Raw genomic sequence first — 20,827 nt, 5'->3', positions numbered from 1 at the left:
AAAAAAATATTATATTTAATAAGCTTAGAAGATAAATGAAGAGTAATTTTTACACGTCTACCTTAAGTCTGTATTAGGTTGGAAACTTCTCCATTTTTACATTTCGCAAACTCTTGACTATATTAAACATCAAACTTCCGCCCCTCTCATTGACTATTGGGTATTTCTGCTAATGACAGGTAGAAGTGACAGGTCAAGATGGCCAGCCTCTTTACTGATCTCAGCTGCCTCTTCTCCTGCACAAAGTCTTGCACAGCAAACCCAGGCAAAGCCCAGCAGCTCACTGGCCTCCCTGAAGCATGCCTTGTTGTCCCCTCTGGGCAGTCCGACAGCTGCCATCTTGCTTCACACTTGCTCTTGCTTTCAAGAGTGACTTCAAGTACCATATCCTCCCTGGCCCTTGACACCATCACGCTCTTCTGCTTCACCAAATGCCCACCCCTTCCTACCCCTCTGCATTGTCCTCTTATAATAAATCTTCCTGCCAAATACACCCTCAATCTGTAAAATATTCTCATGTGTCTCCGTTCTTTCTTTCCTGGAATATATTTCCTCTCCATCTTGCTTCACACTTGCTCTTGCTTTCAAGAGTGACTTCAAGTACCATACCCTCCCTGGCCCTTGACACCATCACGCTCTTCTGCTTCACCAAATGCTCACCCCTTCCTACCCATCTGCATTGTCCTCTTATGATAAATCTTCCTGCCAAATACACCCTCAATCTGTAAAATATTCTCACGTGTCTCAGTTCTTTCTTTCCTGGAATATATCTCCTGGAATATATTTCCTCAGTTTAATGAAGAGGGATCATCATTTGGGGCAGTATGGGATAGAGGTGGTTAACCCCTGACCTTAGAAATGAATTAAGATGAATGTTTATCGTTTAGTGGTTTTATCTTTTCTGTTTTAAAATTCTAGAACCCACTAAGTAATTGCAACATTATGTTCTAAAATTGATAGAGGTTCTTTAGTATGAACACATATTACATGCAAAACCATTGACCACTGCTATCAAGAATATAAGTGAAAAGTTCTGACCTTAAGTAATTCAAAAAGGAAAGAAATTTAAGGTCTAGTTAACACAGAGTAACAAATGTTTTCCTGTGTCTTTTAAGTGGGGTAAACATGACTGAAACTTGCATGGGTTTCAGGGGTAAATACGAGATATTTACAGAGAAGACTTTAAAGCACAGTTTTAAATGCAGTTCTGGTCTCTAAAACTTTAAAAATGCTGGAAAGTTGCCATGACATTCAAATGACAAAATAATTTTTAAAAAACACCTTTGTCCTTGGAGAATTTTGATGAAAGTTATAGCTCACATGTAGCTGCTTGAGCTAAACAGTGCCAAGAAATTATTTTTAGCTTAAAGTCTAAAAATCATATGCAGTACTTTATTAACTTAAACTGAGCACTATCTCCCACACTATGTACTTTGATTAAAATCCACCCATTATATAAAATGCTCTTATGAAATATGCTATCAAGGCTAAACATTAACTATAAAGATCCAGCTGATTTAATTATAGCCTTAGATGCCATTCTTCAAACAAGTGATAAGATTTTTATGGCTCATATTAAATACTAGTCGTCAAGCTCGAGTTTGCAAATTATGACCTCTAACTTTGTCAGCTAAATTTTTGTAATGAGAACTTGCTTGACTAGCCTCACTGCTTGGTTAGTAAACTAAACACCTGTTGCTTACAAATAACAGCCTACTTGTACATCTTTATGATTGCCAACAGTTAATCAGTTAAGTAAGTCACTGATCCATGAAACAGAAACATTGGGTTTCTTCCTCCCTTCGTTCTTTCCCTTACTCCTGTCCCAGTAATTCCCCTAGTGTTCTTTTCAAGGTTTCAGGCAATGCAACTTAAAAATATTTCAAAGGTTCAGTGGTTATGAGTGCATATTGCTCTTGTAGAGGACCCAAGTTCAGTTCCTACCATCCACCAAGTCCAGGAGGAATTGATGTGTCTGACTTCTGTGGGTTCTGAACTCACTTGTACATTCTCTCTTCTCTCTCTCTCTCTCTCTCTCTCTCTCTCTCTCTCCCTCTCTCTCCCTCTCTCTCTTTCTCTCTTCCCTTTCTTACCCACCCAGCCATGTACATACATACATATAATTTTAAAAAATAATAAAAATATGTCTTTAATGCCATGCCTGGCATTGTGGTGAATACTTTTAATCCTAGCATGCAGGAGGCAGAGGCAGGTAGATTTCTATGAATTCAAAGCCAGCCTGGTCTGCACAGCAAGTTCCAGACCAGCAAGTATTACATTATGAGATGCTAACTGAAACGTAGTTCAGTTCAAGTTTGCATTCAAGTAGGGTTTATTTATTTATTTATTTATTTATTTATTTATTTATTTATTTATTGGTGGAAAATAAATATTCTTTTGGATTAAATGGAGTAGCAACATGTTTGGAAACTTTAAGTTTCATTCCTAAGAACGAAAAAGACATTTTAGAGCATTTGAGTATCTTATGGAGCTCACAGACTATACTGTACAATAAACATTTCTGAAATTTAGACAATTTTAATTTAAAAAATTCCTGGTGCAGTACTAATGAAGAAAGGAGAATACAGCAGCCTTAGAACTTTCCATCTGCCTCACTCACTTCTTTGAATAAGATTTCTAGTTTCACTAAGATGACTGAATGGTTTCCCGAGCTTACAGAGAAACATCTAACAGAACACACAGGTATGGCTTGCCTGTTGTCATGGAAGCTGTCCAGAGTTCATGAGCAAACAGGCAAGGAAGAAGGACACTGACTTAAACACTTTCAATATGCCGCTCTATCCGGGACATTGACATTTTGTTGGTGTGAGTGATGATGGGTACAACAGAGAGGCAGTCCACACACATGCTCCGACAAAAAAATAATGGGGATTCAATGAAAAACTAGAAGTTATTGATCGGAGTATCTCCCTAAAAAAGCGATGTTATTTTTAATGTAACAACACAAAATGTGCCATCTCATACAAACTGCTGTCTAATTGGGGAATTTTGTATGTATGTGGTAGGGGTCATTTATGTGGCACTTATTTTTCTGAATCAAGTCTCATCTTGTAGTTAACATCACACCTAATGAATTAAGGTGGTATTATGTAAGACGTGTGCATATGCATGTGTATTTATACATACACAAACACACACATATTTTAATAAAGGAGAAAGAGCTTTGAAGTTTCAAAGAGAAGAAGTACACTTTTCAAAGACTTACTGTACTGCTTTAAGTGACACTTTCCCTACTGTGAACTGGTAATATTATTAGCCAATAAACATAGGAAAAGAGGTTAACAAATTATTTCATATTCTCATCAGATGAGTTTGAGAGTTTTTAAAAGGTCTTTTAAAACATATGGAACATATTTTTATGTTTGATTTCTTTTCCGAAGGCACATGCTTACTTGGATTGTGGACATTAAACACAAGATGAGTACATTCCTCCCCTTCTCTGACTAGTGACTCTGAGAGGAATCAGTGTTGAGCTTTCAGTGTCTTGGGGTGGAAACATGCAAGTTCCTGCTTCCTGTGTGGTCCAACAGAGGATCCTTCTAACAGAAGATGACTCAGTACAAAGTCTGGCAATAGTTAGGGTCTTCCCTGTACCTCACTAAAATGAAGCTATATCTTATTCTGCCCTGAATCAGAAATAAACATGTAACTGCCTCACTTCATATTGAAAAGTAATCAGGCTGGTAGGTTTCAATGTAGAACAAAACTAGACCGTACATTGACAGAACCATGAATATTAAGTTAAATTTTATGAATATTAAAAAGAAGTTGGGGGAGGGGCTGGGAATGAAGCTCAGTGGTAGAACAAGTGTTTAGCATGTACAAGGCCCTAGGTTCAATCACCAAGATATCTATCTATCTATCTATCTATCTATCTATCATCTATCTATGTATCATCTATCTATCTACCTAACATCTATCTATCATCTATCTACCTACCTATCATCTATCTATCATCTATCTAGCTATCATCTATCTATCCACTTATCTATCATCTATTTATCTATTATCTATCATCTATCTATCCATTTATCTATCATGTATCTATCATCTATCTATCGTGGTAGAACAAGTGTTTAGCATGTACAAGGCCCTAGGTTCAATCACCAAGATATCTATCTATCTACCTATCATCTATCTATCTATGTATCATCTATCTATCTACCTATCATCTATCTATCATCTATCTACCTACTTATCATCTATCATCTATCTAGCTATCTATCATCTATCTACTTATCATCTATCTATCCACTTATCTATCATGTATCTATCATCTATTTATCTATTATCTATCATCTATCTATCCACTTATCTGTCATGTATCTATCATCTATCTATTATCTATCATCTATCTATCTATCTATCTTTCTATCATCTATCTATCTACCTATCATCTATCTATCATCTATCTATATATCTATCATCTATCTATCATCTATCTATCATCTATCATCTATCTACCTACCTATCATCTCTCTATCATCTATCTAGCTATCATCTATCATCTATCTATTCATTTATCTATCATATATCCATCATCAATCTAGCTATCTATCATCTATCTATTATCTATCATCTATCTGTCTATCTATCTATCTATCTATCTATCTCTATCTATCTATCTATCTATCTATCTATCTATCTATCATCTACCTGGATTTCAAAGTGACTATCCTCCCTCTGGAGGCATTTCTAAGATAATTTCTAATTGGTCTTTAGAAATACACTATACAGACAAGACTGCATAGGTACTGAGGAATTGATCATTAAACAAATCTTGTCTGGGTTTTATTAATCATTTCTCTTTCCAGAAAACATTTGCCTAGACTTTGAGCTAATTGATTTTTGGTTTAGATGTACATGTGTTACTTATTATCGACTTGTCATATAAAGATCATTTTTTCAGATTACTTTGTGAAATCCATTTTCATATCATGTACTAAAGTAAATTTCAGATAAAGCTTTACTCCAAAAATGGAAACCATAAAAATGCTAGAAGAAAATGTAGACAATGTCTTAACACATTTCTTCCTAGGATTAAAAACAAAGGGAAAGGTATAATCAAACTTTGAAATAAAAAGGCATACTCTAAAGTTTGTTTTTAAATTGATAAATATTTGAAGGATTTTTAGTAAATTCTAATCAAACTGGCAACAGATTACAAAACAAAGCTTAGAACAACCTTGAGATGCAAAAAGAATAGTTTAAAATAATGCTTGGATTATTTTAATCCCTTTGTTCAGGATCACATTTCAATATAACAGTCTGGACTGAGTGTCTAGATAAGCTGCTCTATTATTCTTTTAAAATGCTTCTCGCAGCACTAAAATCAGTTGGCTATCTTTCTACAAGGTAAAAATCCTTTGAAAAAAATGGGTCCATTTAAATGATAGGAAAGACAGACTTCAAATATGCCCAGGCTTACCCTAGAAGAGAAAAAAAATCATGTATCTTTTCCCTATGAAGTTATTCAGATATTCATTATATAACTATGTGTTGATTTTAAGCATATTTCTATATTACCATTAGTGAACACAAAAACTATTTTTCCTTTTTGAACAGAAGTACTTGGGTTCATGATTTGTTTTGGTAAAGCCCAATACTAGCTTCTTTTCTGTTGCAGTGACAAACACCATGACCAAAAGCAATTTGCAGGATGAAATAATTACTTTGGTTTCACTACTGGGTCATAGTTCATCACTGAGGGAAGTCAGAGCAGACACTCAAGCAGGAACTTGAAGCAGAAACTGTGGAGAAACACTGCTTTCTGGCTTGCTTAATCAGGACATGCTTTCTTATACAGCCCAGGACCATCTGCCAAGGGATGGTACTGCCCATAATGGGCTGGCTCTTACATCAATTAACAATCAAGACAATGCCCCACCAGACATGCCCATAGGCCAAATCTGATTCAAGCAATTCCTCAATGACTCTAGTCTGTGTCTGTTCACAATGGAGGTTAACTGGGGCACTAATTAAGCTTTCAAACTTCTGAACTCTTTGGAAGCTTTGGAATAAAGAGGACATAGAATGAGACAATCTTCACAAAAGCCAGGTTACAGAATCACCGAAAGAACTGGGTCCACAGAAATTTGGGTCTTGGCACCTCAGATCACTTAAAAGAGGTGATGCTTAGTAAGTCTGAGAGTTAGTATAACTTTGAAACGATGTGTTTCAAGGACTATTTCAAAAGTACTTAGAAATAAGATAAACCATTTAAGTTATAAGTGGACTACTATAAAAGAAATAGCTACTAAAATAAAACGTCAGCCTTAGTTTTAGAGAGGTATTATAAATTGGTCATACAGGGAATTGTGAGTTGGGAAAAATAGAGAAATATTAGACAACTGTTTAGAACCTTACCTATCTGATTTCTGCCTGAAGAATAAAATGCATTGACGACCGCTGCTCCACTTATCCACCTATTGAAGACGTAAGAACTTGTTAAAAAGATATCACATTAGCTCATTCAATCCACAAAATTAAATGATTTTTTGCTGTTGTTGTTGGTGGTTTTTTTTTTTTCGGGGGGTCTTTTTGAAACAGGGTCTCCCTGTATCCCCAGCTGGCCTGGCACTCACTATGTAGATCAGACTGGCCTTGAACTCACAGAGATTTTCCTGCCTCTGCCTCCCGAGTGCTGGGACTAAAGGCCTGTGCCACCATGCTCGGCCACAAAAATAAATGTTAACTTTCTGTTCGAAATACAATCAGCAAACTAAAATTAGCATACTACAGTTAAAACCCATTTGAAAATATTTCTATTTCTCGAAAATTCAACATAGAACCAGAACTTCAATCTGTCATTTCATTTACATAAATTTTTGTGGAGGCAACTGATGGTGCAAAATCTGTCTTTTCAGAAACTGTAGTGGGTTAAGATTATGTTCAAATATGTTTAACTTCAGACTTCTAAAACTAAATAACAATGCTAACAATTCTAGGACAATTGATAATTTACTGAAAAATGGATTAGTAAAACTTCAGATGTAACTACTTCAAAAATTGTCATTTTTAGTTCACAAAGAACCTTTTTGGGAAATCAGACATCTGGCAGCTCCAATCAACCACCTGTAACTCCAGCTCCAATCGGATCTGTTGCTTTTGGCCTCTGAGGGCACCTACAGTCACATGCTCGTACCCCACTACATACACATAATTAAAAACAATAAATCTTTAAATATATTTATAAAATACAACATGGTAGCTAATTGAGCAAAGGTATATCTTTGTGTGACTCTAAAGTGAAATCCATGTCATTATTAAGTAAAGCTGTCTGATAGTCTATGCCATGGCTTAGGCTCTGTACAGAAATTAGAATTTTATAAAACACAGGTCCTAATTGTAGGAGACTCTAGTTGAGGACATGAGGAAGAGAGGCAAATAACTAAGCTATAAGAGTGCATGAAAAACTGAAGAAAACCTCAAAACAGAACAAGAACAGGTCCCAGATGATGGTTTGAAGGAAGAAGGGTGGGAGCGATTGCTCTGTATCTTCCTTCTCAGATGTTCGGGAAGATGCCTCTCAATAACCACATATTAAGCACTTAAGTGTTTTCCCATATTTTTTGTTTGTTTGTTCACTTTCTGTTTGAAACAGGGTCTTACTGTAGCCCTAGCTGACTTGGAACTTGCTTTGCTGACCAGACTGGCCTTGATCTCACAGAGATCTGCCTGTCTCTGCCTTCTGAGTGCTGGGCTTAAGGGCATGTGCTACCATACCAAGCTCTTATCTTATTTATTTTAATTAAACTACTTGCTTACCACACAATTTGCAATGAGTCACAAGAAAAGAAAATATTTGTGGACTCAGAGACGTTAGATTAAAAACCTAGGATTATAAATTATATAGAAGTAGATTTCATTTAAGTGACTAGCAAAAATGGTGCATCTGGACTATACTTGTCTACATTCACACAGGTACCAGGACTCAAGTTCACATGAAGACCTCTGGAGTTGGCAAGAGTCAGAATGGAGAAAGTGCTCAGACCATTCTTAAGAAAACACCGTTTCATGACTCAACACTTTCATAGCAAATATGGTAACAAATATATGCAATCAGTATATAATTATTAAATTATATGCGATCAGTATATAATTATTAACTTTTTTACTGTTATAAAAGTTCATTAAGCATATTTCCAAGTCTCAGAGGCTATAGGGTTCCCTTTCTTAATTATAAACTTCAGATTTGGTAGAAGTAACTGCGCATTTTATGGGTAATTACAAATGATCATTGCAAATTGTTTGGCTCTGAACTAGTCATATGTCCAATTAATAAAATAGAAAATGTACCAACTCAAACTGTTTTAAAATTAAATGTTCCTGCTGAGAAGAACCAGACACTTGAAGGTAATGCTGTAGAGAACACACCTCAGAACAAGACCAAGACATGGAAGGGTGAACTTTGCATGATGTTAATGATGTTACCTACTTATGTTTATTGCTTTTGTAAAAATAAATGTCATCCTTTTAGAGCTTTTCTGCCCTTCTGATACATTACTTTGAGGAGTTTAAGATTGCATTTTGATTAATGTTTGTAACTTTCCAGCAGGGAGTATTTTACATATTAAAATATCTATTGTGAATTATAGCTTCTAGAAAATAGGTGGCTATTTACGACCACAAACACTCGAATTATGGCGGTTGGGTTTACTGAGCACCAGCGTGTAATACTTTGCCTTTACTTCCCGAGCTCTCTCGTGATGTGTCCTTAGACCACTCTGGGGAATTACTCAGATTCAAAAGTCTACAACATTTTGTCCTAGGTCATGATCAGAACTTAAGAATTGTGATTAGATTATTACATCGTAAGAAGGGTAATGACAAGGGTGACAGACTTGGAATCAGGTATTTGTGGTCAGTTGTGAAATATCTCACTATATCAAAAGCTAAATTAGCAAAACAAATAAAATGCTTTTCAATCTTTTGGCTTGGACTCACTTCCATAAATGGACATGCTTTCATTTGAAAACAGAGTATTTTGACCATGAAGGGAGCACAGGAAAGAGAAAATGCATAGAATGCTCTAAATAAAGGCTCTCACGTGGTACCTCAGGATGCCTTCTAAGTGTGCAGGCCAGACCCAAATAGCCTCCTAAGTGCAGCCTCAGACCTGGGAGAAGACATACAACCCTTTGTTATCTTCTGGCTCCAGTGATCTGTGTGTGTGTAAGTGTGGACAGGATAGTGGGGAAGTAGAGCCGGAATACAGGAAATAAAAAGTTTATTTTTAATTTTCTAAATTGTATTTTTAACTTCTGAAACGTGGTTTTATCAGGTGAGCTTATTTTGCTTTGAGGCATCAGCAGTGGAGCGAAGCAGGGCTGCTATAAACCAAGTGGCCAGAGACAAAGTCACAACATGAGTGGGAGGCAGAACTGAAAAACTCTGGAGAGAGGGGTGGGGTGCTTGTCTTCCACACTCATCACCCTGCAGAAGTTAGGTTGTGATTAAATGAGGGCACGTACACTTCATTTTTATGGCAGACGTGGACATTCAGATCTAACAGCCTTTTGGATAAAATGAATGCACAGGATTGCAAAAGCACTTAGAATAAAATATCTCTTTCAGACACTTTTGTGTAACTTTAACACTTAAAAAACAATACAAAACAAAACTATTAATTTCCTTCTCCTTGTAAGTGTTCAGTTCTCAGCATCTATTCTGAAAGCAACTTCTTTCAATTTAGCAGTACGATAAATAGACTTTTTTGTGCCTTCTTCAAGTATCCCATGGTGGAAAAGGGAACTCTCTTGAGATCACCAAAATCACTATTCTCTTTTAAACTTACTAATATTTTCTCATCATACTTCAGTGCTTCCCACACACTTTCATGGTCTTTCAAATCAATCTTAGAGCATAGATGGCACCTCCAATCTACAGGTGTGGAAAATGACGGAATGCATAGTTACCAAACTCTTCTTTCTAGTACAGATACAAGTGGGGAAAGAATGTATAAAGACAAAGAGGACTTGTTTGTTTTCTTTTTCAAATTCCCCACCACCAAACTGTTGATTTGCATCATACACAGAATTTCATTATAATGATTAATACCATTTTCTTGTCAATCTATTTTAAAATGAAAATGCGAAGAGGACTCTCCTTTTCTCCAGCCTTCCTTATCATTCTTCCTTCTTCCCTCTTCCTATTCTGCCCCTTCTTTCCTGCCTTTCTACATTCTTTCTTTTTGGCACAGTCTTGCTCTGTAGCCTAGGCTGGCCTCCAACTTGGAATCCTCCTGCCTTATCCTGATAAGTACTAGGCTCACAAGTGTGTGACAGTATACCAGATGAAGATTATGATTTCTTACTATTGTAAGACGGTATCTCCTTGCCCTAACATATTTAGGATACTGGCCTCTATACCATCCTTAAATCACTGTAAAAGACTCATCAGGGCCAGACTATGCCAACAGCTACTCTTTTATGGCACCTAAGTTACGTGCCAGGCATGTTATACAACATACAACAGAACAGTCATTCCAAGGCAAGGTATATGGTAGTAACTCAATTTACAAAGAAAAAAAAAAATCAAAGCTCAGAGGTTATCTAAGTTTTCAGCACTAAATAAGTATCAATAATCCTAATTCAGGCCTGCCTGTCCCCTGAAATCTCCCACCACCTCTTCCCAGGTCCACAGCTCATGTTTCTTCTCCTGTTCCTTGGGTACAATACTTTAGCCCCAAGCAAAGGTATAGTAGAACTAAAGAACTTCATTGAACTGTTGCCTCCCAGTAGCGACCATGACAAGGACTATCGGTGGCTTATCTGACTGAGGACAAGACACTCATTCTGATACTGAATCTGGAGAATCCACTTTTCTTTCAACAAACAATAGTAGAAAGTCAACACATTAACTTTCTCTGCACACTTGACAGCTATCTGCATGTGATTCTAAGCCAGGTGAAAGGGCAAAATCATCTTAACGGATGATAACTTTATAGTGGTGTGGCGTAGCTGCACATATGTGCACACATACACAAGAAGCATGCCAACTTAAGAGATTTCCAATTTTGGAGACAGGTAGGTCTCCTTTTTCTTTTATAATTCTCCTGCTATAAGGTAGTCCTGAGAATTTACTTCTCTGAAATAATTAAAACCTCTTTTATCGAAATAACCCTCAGCACTTAGCTAACATGACATCAGGGTATCATTTGTCTAGATCACTAAAAGGTAACCTCACCCAGGCAGGAACAGTCCAAGTTATATTTTTAATTGAATCCTGAGGACTTAGAACAATGTTGGAAACATGGCAGACACTCAACAAATATATGGGCCTATCAATGAGTCTTCTACAGATAAAATGGATTTTGTGTATAGTCAAAAAAAATGCGTTACACAGACTATGCTGCTTTTGTGGAAGTATAAGAATGTAAAGCCAATTCATCTTTTCCCGTATGTGTACATGCTGAGCAGCCCAGGGCTGATACTACCATGGGAAACTCAGTGATTCATTTACCTTTGTTCTGACCCTTTCGAGCTGAGTAATATTAGCTGAGTCAAACCATTTTTTCCCCCATTTTTCCATCTACATTTGCGGATGTTCCTTTGTTTCTCAAGTCTCCAGCACTCCAAACACATCCATCCACTCTCTACTCTGTCACCACATGGACCAAGTCCTGTGTAACTATTTTCTTACTCCAAGTACAATGATGCAGAATTCAGGAAACATCAATACGGGGGATAGTTTAGAGACAAGCGGTACCTCTGGTGTATTACTAATTGGTCGTGTGATGTAGAGAAGTTATTGAGGGAAACATCCCAGCTCCTCCGCGAGGGCCCTAGAATTCGGTGCTGGAAATAACCCTCAACATACTAGATAGTACAGGCAACCTGCTCATGTTGTGAATAAGGAAACCTTGTGACTTTGAAAAGGCCACAGATAGTAATTGGTAGGACAGAGGTACTACAAGAATACCAGTGATTCACTGCAGTAACAGAGCTGCAGGATCTCTTCACAGGGCACCGTCCTCCTTACCACTCTTGGTGGCATTGCCCTTTCAGGAAGACTTAGACCATCACAGCTCCTGGGCTATTGGGATTCCATTTATTTCAGAGCTTGTCACAACCCAATTACTTAGATTAGAAAACCCAGCAGGCCTTAAGCAAGCAAGAAGAAAAATGGATCGGCCACGATTGTTTTGTTTTCACTGACTTCTCTATTCGACTTATTATTAATTTAAATTCTGACTGTTGTACCCTGAGAACACTTTACTAATAGGTAAAGGTCTAATTGCGATTTTAAAAAACAGTTCTGTGCTAGGACTTCGTTTTCCGTATTGGCATCAATCAAACCCCACGTTTTTTACATCTTAACCTCTTTCCTTCAGCCGCAGGCTCCCTAGTGAATGTCAACATCTTACTCATGTTTTCATCCTTGACCATGTTTATTTAGCAGAGGGCTTTGCGTGTAGTATCTGCCTAACAAATGTTCACTGAATTGGCTCCTGTCAGTGTCAGTGTGTTTTGATTTTGACATAGGAGGAGAAGCAAGAGAGATGCAGCAGCAGTGAAATGAATCTCCACAGTTTATGGAAAGTAACTCAGGCATCAACAAGTCACAATTCACAAATACTGACACTGCCCATCAGAGCTATATCACAGAGAGTTCAGTTCTGAGAAATCAACACAATAACAGTTAGTCTAGCACTGGAGTGCTGAGGCAGGAGGACTGTCAATTTGAGGCCAACCTGGCCTATAGAGAGACAGACCTTGTCTCAAAACAAAAGTAAATAGTAAGTCAATATCAAATCTAAAGTCACCGGAAGAAAATCTTTCTGTTTGTTCTTGAACATCTCCCTACTTTGAGATTTGTTTTTGTTCTATTAACTCTAAGTGAATCATCTTGTTAGTAGAAGTAAATTATTTCAGACACATCACTAGGTAATTTTGCCAAGGGTTATTATAGTCCCAATTCAGTATTATTTCCATCTGACAACTGGACATACTTGAATTTCTTCTGAACTTGTGCCAAATCCTTAGACTATAGCACATTTAGGATAACTTTTTAATATTATACATAAGCATATGGAAACCATATGAAATTATTATTATTATTATTATTTTTGGTCTTTTTGAGACAGGGTCTCCCTGTAGCCCCAGCTGTCCTGGAACTCACTATGCAGACCAGGCTGGCCTTGAACTCACAGAGATCCGCCTGCCTCTGCCTCTGGAGTACTGGGATTAAAGGCATGCACCACCACCATGCCCTACAAGGAACCATATGACCTTTTAAATTTTAAATTCCTGTTTCCTGTAGGTCTAGGTTGTTCACAAGGGCAAAGAGAGACCCTTTAGCCAAATGATTAACTTGAATATATCATATGCAGACTCCGTGACTGCAAGTTTTTAAATGTGTTTAACAGAGGGGAGAATGGCAGGAGGCAGGTGTTGTTGGGTGGGGGGAAGGGATAATGAGGACGAGGATGCTTGGATTGGAGAGGGAGGTCAGATGGTTGTGGGGAGAGAGTAGAGATGAATGGATCTTGGGGGGCTAGGGAAACCAGAAGGAAATGTGTTGCCTCCGAAACCCCCTGAGAAATGCACATATAGTGCCTGAACATTAGTGCATATGTATACCCGGGGGCTGTATGGCAAGGAACACAGTGCCAGACAGGAGAGACCTCTCTTTGAATGGTTGGTCAGAGTGGTCTAAGACACTCCCAAAATAACACAGGTTATTGCCACAGCTCTTGGTTATCTCTCAGAACTAGAAGATAAGACCCTACTGCTGATGACAGGACATACTTCGGACACAGGACTTAGAATAATGGAGCAAGAACTGACCTGGAAACCTTCTACCTGACATTTAGCTCTCATAGTTTTGGAGGATACCTTGTAAGCTGCTATCATAGTTTTGGAGGGAAAAAGATCAATCAATGATCCAACCCAGCCCTAAAGCCTAATAACCATAACAACCAGTACAGTAAACTACCTCTATTTGTTCAATAGTGGCACTGTTATCTGGGGGGTAATCAACAGCTATCTAATTGGACTTAAAGCCCTCTTGGGCGGGAATTCACAGGTGACATTGTAAACCCACTCAAATACACATGGCTGGAGAGATTATGGACACGAGAGAAAACCCTCCCTTGGTCACATCTCTAGACAAATGATATTTCTTACCATATGCCAAATATGGATCCTTATATTTACAGAGAAGTCTACTGCACACCACTCACCAAAGAAGCTTCTTTTTGCTACAGACAGAGGATACTGCAGAATTCCACAACTGGTCAGACACGGAGAACACACCTCTGAGAGATGCCCAGTCCTAGGTGACATATCTACAGTGGAGTCTCTACACCTAAGACTTGCGGAACATAGTGGAACAACAAGGGGTAGAGAGAAAACTAGTGCAGGCCTAAAGTCTCACCAGTTCCTTATACAACAGAGGAGTGCAAAAGGCCACAACTTTTAGAGGATAAGAGACTGTAGAGTGTGTGTCCCTAGATAGGATTCCTCTGTCAAACCTTGCCCGCCCATGACTTAGGGACCATTGTGGAGGAAGGGATGGAAAGTTTGTAAGAGCCAGGGTTGGTGCATCAGCATAGGGAAGCAGAGGTTTTAAGGCCACTGGAAGCTTACACATGTGAACTTGTGACAATGGAGGCATCGAGCACAGGATCTTTGCCAACTTAATCACTCAAGGGCCTGAGTGGAATGAGGGAAATGGGTGGCAGGTTGAGCCTAGTCTGGGAACTATTGGAGACAGATTACTACTGGGTGAGGGAGAGTAGACCTTACCAACGATCTCTAGATAGACTGACTAGGCTCCAGTGGATGAATTTGCACCAAAGAACATTTGGGTACAAATGCTTGATAGGATAGGACTTAACATATATGAGGTCTGGTGGGCATGGAGGGGGTAGAGGGTCTAAATTTGATTAAGAACTATTGTATGAAATGAACAAAATCAATAAAAAATTAAAAAAAATATCGTAAATTTGAAAAAAATGATATATATGACTCAAGAAATGAGGGAATTTTGAAGATACTTTAGTGAAAAACTTTGCTTCAGTGCCTGGCCCATGATTTTAGTCTCATACAGTTAGATGTTCTCAGAGTTCTTTAATAGAAGGAGATATTGCAGTTTTAAGAGTTTTCCAAGGCTCTGTCATAGACGAGCAAAAATGCCCGCTTCTGAATTAATGATTTAGAAAATGGAATGTACGTACTCATCTTTGTCCACTTTTTCTCGAAGCTTCTTTAGTTGTTTACTTTGGCTGAATTTCAAATTTTGAATTATGTTCTCAAAGTATTCCTCTTCTTGGTAGTTCAACTATATTGCATAAAAGGTTTGAGGAGAAACATTAATCCAGGATCATCATAGTTTTGCTAGGAAACAAGTTAGTACAGTTAAGAAACAGCATTAACAACAAGGAATGATTTATTCCCAGTTGGCCTGATTTTATATTCTAGGTCAGCCTTATTGTAGCTGAAACACAACTTCAGGATATTCTTTTATGGCCAATCAAATGAAGCCAAAGGCCAGGCCAGCCTCATACTATTTAAATATCATTCTCCATACCACAGACCTAGATGACAACAATCTCATACAGTACCCACTGTGTCTGGCTCTGTTCTTAGTACTTTAAATTTATATTATACTTGTTTAATTTTTATGATAATCTTCTGAACTGAAGACTATGATCATCATTTGTAAGTTGAAGAAGGTGAGCCAGAGACATTTCTAGTCACACTCAGGTTTAAAGGAAGTGGGATTTGGGTCCAAGGTGTTTGGCTGGAGTATATCTGTGTCTTGCCCAGTCTGTTTTTTGTTGTTGTTGTTATGTTCAATTATTTATTTATTTTTTTTTTGAGGCAGGGTCTCCCTGTAGCACCAGCTGACCTGGAACTCACTATGTAGATCAGGCTGGCCTTGATCTCACAGAGATTCTCCTGCCTCTGCCTCCTCTTGTCTGCTGGGATTAAAGGTGTGTGCCACCCCCACCCACCAGTCCGCCCTTGTACCCTTGTAAGGGTCTATGAGACTTGTTAGTCTTAGGAAGCTCTTGTCTAAAAGAAAAAAGCCAGGGTTTTGGGAAGGCAAATGGAGAGGAGGAGGTGCACTTTGAGGTGTTACTGCTACACCCTACCCGTAATCTCTGGATCAAGCACACAGTTATCACATACTTTGCAGAGTGTCACCCATTGCGACAGGCTGTGAAGTCATGATGGTGGTTTCAGGATAACAAGCATCTCAGCCCAGTCTGAACACAGTGCAAGGTGTCTTTAACCATCATCACCTCTTTTACATTTTATTATCTACTTTTATTTTATGTGAGTGTTTTGCCTGGATGTAAATGTACTCATGATGTAATGCCTGCAGAAACCAGATGAGGGCATCAGATCTCCTGGAACTGGAGTTTCAGATGGTTGTTATCTACCATATGTGTGCTGAGAACAAAACCTGGGTCCTCTGTGAGAGCAGTCAGTGCTTGTAACCACATACCACCAGGGAGAAGAAAATATTTTTTTGCTCTCAATTAGACTTACTTTTGTTTTTTTAAATAAAAGAGGCATTGTGTAGGTTACCCACATGCGTGATCATTGGAAAGCGGAAGCCTTTTTTGGTTTTCTGGTGTGTATAAGTCTTGGTAAGGGCCTGGGGGTGGCCTGTCACTTATCACTTCAATGTCACAAGCTTTTCCTCACTATTCTTAAAAAGAAATACACAGAAACTAAATACAGTCTGATTGAACAACAGGAAAGGCTACATTAAACATAGTTCTGGACATCAGTATTAAAGGCTTTATATTGTATTAACAGAATCTATGGTTTTAGGCTATCATGCACAGTGTCTGGCATCCCGAGCTAGAAATGGTATTACTTCAGGTATAATTAATATTATTAGCCAGAATTGTTGTTGAGACTTACCTCAAGGTATTCATTATTCAGTTTGTTATCATTTGAAATAATGTCATCAGGATAGCCGATCCTTTCTTTAATTGCTAAGGCCTGTGAAAATCACAATATTAATAGCGGAGATGATTATATAACTCTGAAATACAAACATCATAATTTGTCCATGACTAGCAATTAAAAAGCTCGATACACAGCGTTTACAAAGGAGTCTCTGACAACACTCAGCTAGTATTTGCAATGGCTCCTTGCTGCATTTGAAAAAATTGAAACAAGTTTGAAACTTAGCTTCTAATGTCCAGTCCTTATAGGCTACAGCGTTCCCATGAAAACTGACCAAAGTCCTTACTCCACATGCAATGCATTTTTATGAACCTCTTCTCTGCAGACCTCTCAGTTTTATAGGGGGTAACATTTAGTGCTCCCATTCTCTCAGGATATAATTATCTTTCCACTTCACTGATTCAGTTGCGAAAACAGATAAGGGCTCTATGGGTTTAATGCTAATGCTCTCCCGAGTATTGGTTCCTTCAGTTTCTGTTCTCCCTGAACGCCAGTCTCTCTTCTCAAGTTAAATGAGTGACATTAACTACATGAGTGGGAAACAGTGTTCTTTGTTACCCTAGTTCACAGTCATCCTTTGTTTGCTACTATTTATAATTTTAATTATTATTATTTTAATTTACTTTATTAATTATTCCACTACTTATTATTGCTTATTTCTGTTTGCTATTTCTTTTATTTTTTAATCTCTCTCTTGTTTCTTTGTCAGGCCATATATAAGTACCCAGGAACCAGGTAGTTTGTAAAGGACTGAAGACATTATGCTAAGCAAAACTGTCTGTTCCCATAGAGCTCACTGGAAAGAGCAAGATGAACAGTGAAATAAAAACATCCCTACCTTCCAGGGTAGGGCCAGATCAGGGGGTACTTTCTTATAAGTGTTTCCTAAACCACTTTGACCTGGGGACTCTTTTGTGGAACAACTTGCAAGTCCAGTGTTTTGTGGTGCCACTTTGGAAATGCTGATCTAAAACAATCCAATTGCCTACATCAAACAAGGCTATTCCACAGACAGCTAATCCAGGACAGGATCGACCAACCCGAACATCTAAAGAACCAGATGGCATGAGACAAAGACAGATCTATTCAAGACGTACATTCTTGATCTAACCCAACTCCGGCTTCTTTGAGATCTGAAAAAGGACAGTTCTTTGAGATTTAATTCTGAAACAGAACTAGACTGAATGTTGATTATCTCATTGCATTAGTTTATTATCGACTCCTATGGCAGTCCAAAGAGAAAGCTGTATTATTTTCTTTTGCCTCCCCAACAACATAGGATAATTAGGTTTCATGAGAATGCTGCTCAGTAGCACATTTTTGGTTTTCGTGGCTACATACACACATGTGTATATATAATCATAATGATTGCAGAAAATTTAAAAAATTTCTTAGTAAATAAATCTTACATTTATTCTTATGCAAAATATTAAAATTCCAGTAAAAGCTGCACATAAAATGTAGATAAGAATAAAGCCACGAGGAATAGCTATAAAAGAGCTTCCTCTGGGCTGGGCGTGGTGGTGACACCTTTGATGCAAGCCCTTTCCAGAGGCAGGTGGATCTCTGTGAGTTCAAAACCAGCTTGGTCCGTAGAGTTCCAGGCCAACCAGGGCTACATAGTGAGACCCTGTTTCACACACACACACAAATAATAGAGACTGGTGTGCTACCTACTGCACTAATGAGGCTCCTTTCATACAAATAAGAGAGAATATTCCGCATCCCTTTCAGTCTAAACAAGGCAAATTTTAAACGTGTAACTAGAATTTTACATTGGAAATTAAGACGGCATTTTGTGGTACTGGTAGAGACCTTTTATGTTATTTTTTACAGGAGAAAAGTATGAACCTCTGATTTGTCATCCTTAAATTCATTATTAAAAGCCAGGCATGGTGGCACATCCCTTTAATCCCAGCACTCAGGAGTTAGAAGCAGGTGGATCTCTGTGAGGTGGAGGCCAGCCTGGTCTACATAGCAATTTCCAGGCCAGCTAGGGCTACAAGGAAACCCTGTCTCAAAAACAATCATTATTAATCCATATAAGATTTTATTATTATTTTTATCCATGAAAAATTTCCTGAAAATACATTTTGAAATAGTTTACAGTGTATGTATGTTTGTCCACATGTGTACATGTTTGTGTGGGGGGGTGTGTATGCATGTGTGCATGTGTGCATGTGTGCATGTGTATATGCATCTCTGTGCACATGTATGTAGAGATTAGAGAATAATCTTGTCACTCCATCCATTTTTTGGTTGATGGTTGTTTTTTTTTTGAGACAGGGTCTCTGACTAGCTGGAATTCGAAAGTTGCTGGGCTGGCTCACCAGTGAGCCCCAGGGATCCCCCTGTCTCTGCCTGCCAACGCTGGGATTACAAAAGTGTGCCACCCTGTGGTCTTCTTTTACTTCGGTCCTAGGGATTGAACTCTTGCTTACAGGACAAGAACTTCACATATATATTTTTGTCTTTTTGAGACAGGGTCTCCCTGTAGCCCCAGCTGTCCTGGAACTCACTATGTAGACCAGGCTGGCCTTGAACTCACAGAGATCTGCCTGCCTCTGCCTCCCAAGTGCTGGGACTACAGGCGTGTGCCACCACGCCTGGGGAGAGCAATATTGTTAAAGGTAATCTTCTATAAATCAACTTCCTTTGGCAGCCCTGTGTGAGCTTTACCTTCTCCTCAGCCTTCTTTTTTGTCTCAGCATCCATCCAGGTGAGGTCATCTAAAGTCTGAATAAAAACTTCCCGGATTTGTGCAATCAAATCTTCAACCTCAAATCAAAAGAAAATATAGTCCATTAATGTAGTCTGATGTAAAAACATAGTCCATTAACTTATTCTTCGCCACACAGTTTTGAAAAAAAGAGCGACATGCTTTTCTCATACATGTGAGTTCACTAACAATTGTAAATTATAGGTGAGTAAATGGATGTATGGGGCCATTGTATTGGAAAACAGTACTGCTACTATCAAAATCTCCCAGTTAAGTAGGTCTTATTACATACATTAAAATAAATAATCATCTTCAGAATGTACTGGTTCCTACTATCCTTTTAGAAGAAACAACAATATTGGATGTCAGTGCCATTAGTGGTTTAATTAAGCATGACTTGGCATTTCAAAAAAAAAAAAATCCTTTCATGATGCCTCTAAGTTCAATTGTCTTTATTTCAGTAGAAAGGAAAGCAAGGCACCTTTCTTCTACATCAAATAAACTCTGGGTTACTTTGTTAGAATTTAAGAAAATGGGCAATTTGGGCAATAGAAGAGTTTATAAATGACTATGTCAATCAAAGATAAAACTGCGTTTGCTCAATTCACTGTTTCTGGAAAACATGTAATTTTCAGTTAAGCAACATGAATACAGAAACATGGCTAGAGTCTTGGGGAGCACAAGGTAGAAGCCATTGGGAAACAAAGGCATATACTGTGGTCCAGAGGCTATGTGCCTCATTAATAAAAATTTAGTTAACACATGAATCACTGGAATTCCCATCAATGCAAACAAACTGCTAGTATGCTGCATACATCCAGCATGCCATGGTGACACATTACCACGTGCTTGCTCTCTCCGGCAAATGCTGCTTCCACATAAAGCCTGCCCACAGCATTCTCCATGTTCCCATTGACATAGTTGGCGCAACGTCTCCACGTTGCTGTTTCTGATGTTGTACCATACAGGGCCTATGAAAGAGAAAAAAATGACTTCTAACTGGAAGTCAGGGATGGCAAACAGTAAGAGCGCACAGTTCATAAGACTCTAGTCTTTATGTCTCACCTAAGTTCCTGCAATATTTATTGCTCCCACCACAAAATAGGCTTCCCTAACCTCTGATAAAATGTAATCTGACTATATTGTTTGCTTAAAA

General features: G+C 38.2%; 1 protein-coding gene across 2 annotated transcripts in view; it reads right to left on the bottom strand.

The window, feature by feature from the left end:
- The window catches only part of Mme (membrane metalloendopeptidase), a gene marked incomplete in the record, with an annotated part of 93,658 nt that overhangs the window by 17,489 nt on the left and 55,342 nt on the right, over positions 1-20,827 (bottom strand). For both annotated transcript variants that reach the window (XM_008840640.3, XM_017800006.2), the window contains 5 exon segments: positions 6,388-6,446; positions 15,203-15,306; positions 16,905-16,985; positions 19,632-19,730; positions 20,514-20,642. In XM_008840640.3, coding sequence (XP_008838862.2) covers positions 6,388-6,446; positions 15,203-15,306; positions 16,905-16,985; positions 19,632-19,730; positions 20,514-20,642 — 472 coding nt within the window.

Source organism: Nannospalax galili, unplaced genomic scaffold (assembly GCF_000622305.1).
Source record: "Nannospalax galili isolate Female #2095 unplaced genomic scaffold, S.galili_v1.0 scaffold59, whole genome shotgun sequence".
Taxonomy (NCBI): domain Eukaryota; kingdom Metazoa; phylum Chordata; class Mammalia; order Rodentia; family Spalacidae; genus Nannospalax; species Nannospalax galili.
Note: the sequence above shows the minus strand (reverse complement) of the source record. Positions and strands in the feature narration are given on the sequence as shown.